Here is a 7046-nt window from a genome sequence, read left to right as displayed (position 1 = left end):
GGGTTGCCGCTTCTCCCGCCGGTCAACTCAGGGCGCCAGCGCCTGCCATCCGCGGTGAGGCCCGAGCTCCCATTGGCTAGTCTCCCTCGGAAAAGCACGCCTTTTTCCGCTCCGTGGCGCTGCTGTCCAATGCACGCCTCTCCACTTCGCTCCGCCCCGCCCTCACCGCCCCGCCCCCCGGCGGGTTCGCGCCATTGGTGGATTTCCGGGGCCGTCATGGCGGCGGTGCGCGTGCGCGCTCGCTCCGCAGTCCTCCTCCCGAAAAAGGAGCAAGTGGGGCCGGGGCTATCATTCTCCGCCGGAGTGAAAGGGCGGCGGCGGCGCTGGGCGGGGCCGAGCCCCAGGACTGGCGGCTGGCTGAGGTGGGGCCTGCGAGCCGCTGCGGAGTTGAGTGCCGCTCAGGCGGGGCGGGGCCGGGCGAGCGGAGTCCGCGCGCGTCCCCGCTGAGCTGCCCTCTCCGGCGGCTGCGCTGCTCGCCCGCGGCGACGTCGCGCCCGTATCGCCAGCATGACCGAGCTGCGGCAGAGGACTGCCCGCGAGCCGGACGGTCCGCCCGAGGACAAGGTAGCGGCGGCGTCGGGGTGGGCGCGGCCGGGGCAGCGGCGCCCCCGGGAGATGCGCAGGGGGCGGTGCAGAAGGGTCCTCTCGCCCTCTGACCCTTTGTCTCGGCCAACAGTGGCAGCGGGCCTGGGCAGCGCGGAGGGTCCTGGGGTGCGGGGACCCCGCGGAGCGCGCGTCGCGGGTCAGCAGGTGGGGGCTCTGGGAACACAGTTCTGGGTCCAGTTGGGGGTGGCATCTCCGGGGCGTAGGAAGGAGGGCGCGGGGCGTTGCGCACGGCCGCCTGCCTCTTGCCGAGGTTGGGGCTCCCCTTCTTGTCCCCCACCTCCCCGAGGCCTTCTTCTTTGTGAAGACGTCGAGACCTCGCAAAGCCTCGTCTGGCAGGCGACTCCTCTGGGCCCGACTTAGAGTCTCCGCTCCCCTTTAAAATGTTATCTTTTTGGCGGGGAGTTTATCAAGACAAGGCCAGGGGATTAGCCTTTTAGGGGATTTAGATGCCTTCTTGAAAGTTAAATCTGTTCGCTTTAAGCAGAGAAGTTTCTTAACTCACATAGTCAGCAGGTGTTGAAAGGATACTCCCAGTAGATGGGCTTGTTTCCTGCTTCAAGTGTGGGCATTGATGGGGTAGAGGAAGAGGATGAAAAAGAGGCCATCTTGGCGGGGATGCAGCTTGTTGAGGGGTGAGGGATGAGAGGAGTAGACTGCTTTCCTTGAAGTGAAAGGGTTGTGTAGGGGACTTGAGGAAGGTGGAGAGTGGCTATGTTGCTGTGGACGTTGAATGGCAGCATAAGGCTTGGCATTTCGAGTCTCGAGGTAGCAGTGGTCAGGAACAGTGTATTTGGTAAATGGATCTGGCAGTGATGTGTACAGTGGATTGAGGGAGCCTGGACCAGAGTGAAAGTGACTGGTTAACTCGAGGCTTTGGTGACCTGCAGATGTTTTCTTTGGTCCACATGTTGCTTTGAAAACCAGGAGATTTCTCCTAAAAGTCTGAATTTCTTGCCTGTCTTGGGTAATTGGAAGATCTGCCATCATATTCCCACCTGCTTAATGTCTGGCTGGAGCTGAGGGATAGCTGTTTCCACCAATCCCTGTTGCCATACACCGGGCCCACAGCACCCACGTATGTAGCTTGCAGGTTTTGATAACTGGAGGAAAGGGACGTTAGGGGAGACATCAGGAAGGGAGAAAGCACAGGATTTGGTGACAGAGTGTCAACAGAGCAGTTATACGAGGAGAAATGTTTTGGGTGAACGATAATGAGGTTGTAAACAACATTTTTGTTGTTGCTGTCGACAGTGGGTCATCCAAAGAGAACTCTCCGTGGTGATTTTTAGAATATATTTTGGAGAAAATTTAGGGCTTCAGTGCAAGTTTAGGAGCTGCTTGCAGAGCTAAGATACTTTGAAATCTCTAATCTTCCCATTAAATATCCTGGTGGGGCCTGCAAGAACTCTGTCCCCACCTTGTATACACTGGTTGGTGAGTATTCAGGTGTTTGGAGGCTGGGTAGCTCTGTTTAAGGGTGACAGATCAGACTTGATGTTAATGGTGGACCTAGAAGGTGTTAGAAGAGGGAGAAAAAAGACGGCATGATAACCAGTGGGCTATATTTTTGAAAGGTAATTATTTGTAATAAGTAAGACATGCTTGTCAAAACAAAACAAAACCACACACACAAAACCGCACAGGATTATGAAATGAAACAAAATTTCTACCCTCCTTACCCAACTCATTGGGTCCCTCTTCCAGGTTCTTTCCCATTCCATGTTTTAGATAGGGAGGGCAGGAGGAGCTGTCCAGCTGAAGGTGCCTTAATTTTTTACAACTGCACTTCAGCCACTTATACGGTGACAGACTGCCTGGAGCTGCGAGGTCCACTAAGTGCCCGTTGCTCCCTAAAGCACAGTAGCTGCTGTGTTCTGCTAAAAGCCTGATGTAGTCCATTAGCCCAGAACAAGGCAATCAGCCCCTCACCCCATCACTTAGTATTTCTGAGTTATCACGTATGGGATTTTTAATAATAAAGATAACATTTTAAGAACTGTGAAATGCTTTATCTGCCTTTGATGAATGTCTATAGTATTGTTTTTAAAAATCTTGATTTATTCTATTTCATAGTTTGAAGAAACTTACTTCCATGATTCTGACTTTGCTGATATTCTTGTGTTAGAACTTAAGAAAATTAGAAATAACAAAACAAGCATATCTTGAGAGGGAAATGAATTGTGAAATGAGAGCTTATTTCATAGTAGAGGAATTCAGAAAACACTATCAAGTCAATTCGTTAAAAGGACTGGAACAAATTTGAAAGGTTACGTTAAAACATTACGTTTGCTTAACTGCTGTGGCAAAATTGTCTTGTAAATAAGCAGACAATCGTTAGTTTCAAAATAATCTGGAAAACATGTTTATTATGAAGGTCAGAAGATATTTTGTTATATTTAGCATCCTAGAATGGAATTTTCAAAGCCAGTTGCTAATAAAGGAAATGTTTTCCTCTGGGAACCATGCTTATGATTTTAAAGTCCCAAAGCACGGTATTGTTGCCAAACTAAGAAACTTGGAATTTAAGCTTTGGGAATGATCCTCTTCCTGTCTAACCATGCTTTTCCAGTGGAACTTAGGAAAGAAAATGATGAAACATGAGCCAAAAGATTGGCATGGTAAGATTTATGATTGGGTTGGCAGTTCAGGAGACTTCGTTTTGGAGGTTAGAGTGATGATTCTGGGGTTTTCTGCCGTGCTTAGCTACTGGAGTGTGATTTAAATTAGAGCTTTACTCCTTTGGAGGCTTCCTTTCTAGATCGATGAAAGCAGTATGGGAGGAAATAGTGACATCATTTAGAAATGGGAGTTGACATTTTAACTGAAGACAGTGTTAAAGAGCAGGCACTGAAGAGTCAGCTGGATCCATCCAGCCTGCCACTTACCGGTTGTGTAACTGAGCAAATCACTTGTATAAAAGCCTGTTTGTCCATCTCTAAAATGGAGGTGGTAAAGTAGCATATGCTTCAGAGGATATTTATGTGCATTAAATGAGTATTCATGTTACATAGGTAGGGCAGGAATTGTCACATTGTAATGATGTGTTAGCTGTTGTTGAAATATAGTTTCGTAGGAAAAAAAACTTAATATTCACCTTCCAGTCTTGGCAGATGATTAAATCTTCAAGTTATAAGTGTTGAGAGTAGTCTTTTCCTGTTCTTGCCCTTTTAAGGAAAGTCTTGTAAACAAGGCTTGGCCTTCTAGGACCTATCTTTTCAGTTCTTCTCTTGCTGAATTTTTCAGTGCTCAGAATCACAGTCGAGCTTTAGCTGTAGAAGGAGGCTTGCTGTCTGCAATTATCTTTCCTTCGTAGCACTAACTATAATATATTTTAGGACAGTGGTGAATAATTGCAAATTGTTTTCTAATAGACTTTTAAGAGGGAACTGCTGAAATGATAAAATCTTAAGAGCTGTAACTACTTCAGATGTAGGAGAAATGCTTTATTTCTTTCCAACTTTTTTTTTACGTTGAGAAATACTTCGGGCATTGAAAAATCAGTAAACCTTAACTGTGGTTCTCAGACTTAAATAGGGAGAGCAGGTGAAAGGTTGATTTGTCATATGACCCACCATTTTAAGTTTCTTCTTTAGGTTGATCAAACAGTTTAATTTTATTTTAAAAACTCAGTTACTTCCCAATTTATGACTACTTAAAATTAACTTTTTTAAAAAGCTAATTTTGTTTAAAATGTTTTGTGTTTGCACAGATTCGTGATATTTCATTAGAAGAATTTATATCTTTTAAAAATGTTAAATTGGGCCGGCCTGGTGGTGCAGTGGTTAAGTGCGCACGTCCCACTTCTCAGTGGCCCAGGGTTCGCTGGTTCGGATCCTGGCTGCGGACATGGCACTGCTTGGCACGCCATGCTGTGGTAGGCGTCCCACATATAAACAAGTAGAGGAAAATGGGCATGTTAGCTCAGGGCCAAGCTTCCTCAGCAAAAAGAGGAGGGCTGACAGTAGTTAGCTCAGGGCTAATCTTCCTCCAAAAAAAACCAAAAATGTGAAATTGCTCTCATCGGTTGTTAGATCTAGAAGGCACTTTAGAGGTCTTTATTTTATACAAGAGGATGCCGTAGGCCAGAGAGTTTCTTAACTCGTTGAAGCTCACACAGCTGGTTAGATGCAGAATGGTTAATAGTACGAAGGTTTTCTTAATTCCTGTTTTTTTCCTTATGTTGCATAATGCTGCCTTCAAGGTACAGAATTAACTTACAGACTTTACAAGCTCTGCATTGATTGACGTTAATAGAAAAGATGCCCAAATATCACCTATTTTTGTTATGTGGCTACAAAAATAGGAAAATACATCTTTCAAAATGTCAAATATATTAAAAAAAGTAAATTCTCAGTAAATGTGGAGATTCTGGGGAAAAAGGTTTTTTTTGGTAGAAAAAGTTGACTAGGTTCAGTTTTCCCAGTTATTGGATGCCTAGTGATTTATATATTTTAAGCGCATCCCTGGGAGCAGCCCCTTGGGTATCCTTGAGAGAAATGCCCAATGACGTGTGGGCTTCGTCTTGTAAGCCTGCTCGGAATACGTGCTTTCCAGTTGATGACTCTTAGTATCAGAACTGTTTGTTCTAGCAATAACCATTCATTGAATATTCAACACACCTTCTCCTTAGAACGTTCTCTGGGTCCAGTGTCTGCTGTCTACGGTCTCTCTTAGCTCTGAGGGAGGGCTGGTATTTGTGTTCATGAGGAAAATGTCCAGGATTTTATACCAGTTTTGGCTCTAAATCCATTCTTTCTCCAGTGATTTGAAGAAATCATATAACCTTTGAATGCATCTGGGAAACTTTTGAAATGAATTTTGTAACTAATTTCATAGGGCAAATAATCATCCTTTAAACTGTTTGAAAAAATGTGAGCATCAGTGTTTCTGATTTGCCCACTCTTCCCTCTTTTCTGGGATCCACATAGGTGGAGTATAGGTGAACTCGTTAGTGGTCCAGCGGGCATGCACAGTAACTCTCTTGCACACAGCTTCTTAACCTGTTACCTGTGCTCCCCAGCCTTCCTGACTAGTGCCCGGGGTGAGAAAGCACAGCCTTGTACATATTCTGCCTCTAGTTTGTAAAAGAGATCAAGAGACCATGTCTCTTGATTATTAAATTTTGCCGGGGTCTTGTTGGAGGAATCCTGATTTGTTCCTGACGTTGGACAGAGTTCTTGCCTTCCAAACCTTGTCACGTGATTGCGTGGTTGGGGTGGTGGTGCAGCGCCAGCGAGGGCAGACCTGGTCCACATTAGGCGGCTCGTCCCGCCAGTCCCTGATCTTTGTTCTCATGCTGTTTGCCTCAACAGTGGGGATGGCATAGGGCCCACTTAGCTGAGTGACCTTTAAAAGGAAGTTAAACTTTATTCTGTTATTTTGGCTAGGCAATGAGTGGTTCAGAATTTGAAAGGTGCAAAGGTACACTGTGAACGCCTCCTTCTTGCCTACCTAGTTCTCCTCCCTGGAGGCAGCCACTGGTGCCAGGTTGTAGTGTTCGCGAGTGCCTGCCCTCCATGTGGAAGGACCTGAGCTGGCCTTCCCAAATCAGATGTTCTTTTGCTTTGTTGCCCTTTGGCAGCAGCTCCTTTGTATTAAGGTCACCTCAGGGGCTTCTCTGAAGACTTTGTTGTGGTTTTGAAAGAGCCCTTGAGACCTAGGAGTTACTGGCAACATTCTCTGCTCCTGGGTCTCTGACATTGAGAGGATGTCTGTCATTGGCTCTGGATCCCTCAGTGGATGACTCTCAGAACCTTGTCCCCACAGTCTGTGTCCTGCTAGTCCTGTGGTTTCAGTGGTCTGGAGGACATTCCTAGGTGCATGTCCCTCAGTCATTGCAGACTTACTCTGTCTTAGATCTGACTTTTCTTGTCTTGGATGTTGATCTTCCTTCTTCTGTCTCCTGTGCAAGTAGAATCAGGTTTCTGAGTTGTTCAGCTTGAAATCCATCAGTCCCTGTGTCTGTTGCCTCATCCAGTCCAGGTCACAGGTTCTAACCAGGTGTTACACTGATTTCTTATCTGTTGCTATTGCATATTTCACATACTTCGGGAATTGATGACTGCACTGTTGTAAACACTTCTAATTGAGCTCCCTCTCTTCAAAATTTGCTCACAGCCCCTTCTAGTATCTGTCCTTTTTATCTTTTAACAGCTCTGAAACCACCTTATGAATTCTAGAAAAGAAAAAAAAAAAAAGAATTCCGGCCCCTTTTTCGTATCTCTTAAATTTGGTCCTTTATAGCTGTCTCTCCTAACCAGCCTTTTCTCCTGCTTGGTGCCTCTGTGACATGGATCTTGGCTCTTGCTATTTCCAACTCTTGAAATGTGCTCATTTTCTGTCACCCCTCTCTCCTCCTCTACCTATTTAGATCCCACTTTCTCCATGTCCATTTCAGATCTTCCCCATCTCAGTACTGTTTCAGCAGGCATGGATTTATT

At 46.0% G+C, this 7046-nt stretch overlaps 1 protein-coding gene across 1 annotated transcript in view; it reads left to right on the top strand.

The window, feature by feature from the left end:
- The first annotated feature begins 285 nt into the window (after positions 1 to 285).
- CDS2 (CDP-diacylglycerol synthase 2) overlaps positions 286 to 7046 on the top strand; it is a 51839-nt gene continuing 45078 nt past the window's right edge. The window contains exon 1 of the mRNA XM_046678989.1: positions 286 to 564. Within this exon, the coding sequence (XP_046534945.1) occupies positions 508 to 564 (57 nt within the window). The 5' untranslated portion in view covers positions 286 to 507. The remainder of the gene's footprint in view (positions 565 to 7046) is intronic.

This window comes from Equus quagga, chromosome 12 (genome assembly GCF_021613505.1).
Source record: "Equus quagga isolate Etosha38 chromosome 12, UCLA_HA_Equagga_1.0, whole genome shotgun sequence".
Classification (NCBI taxonomy): Eukaryota; Metazoa; Chordata; class Mammalia; order Perissodactyla; family Equidae; genus Equus; species Equus quagga.
Note: the sequence above shows the minus strand (reverse complement) of the source record. Positions and strands in the feature narration are given on the sequence as shown.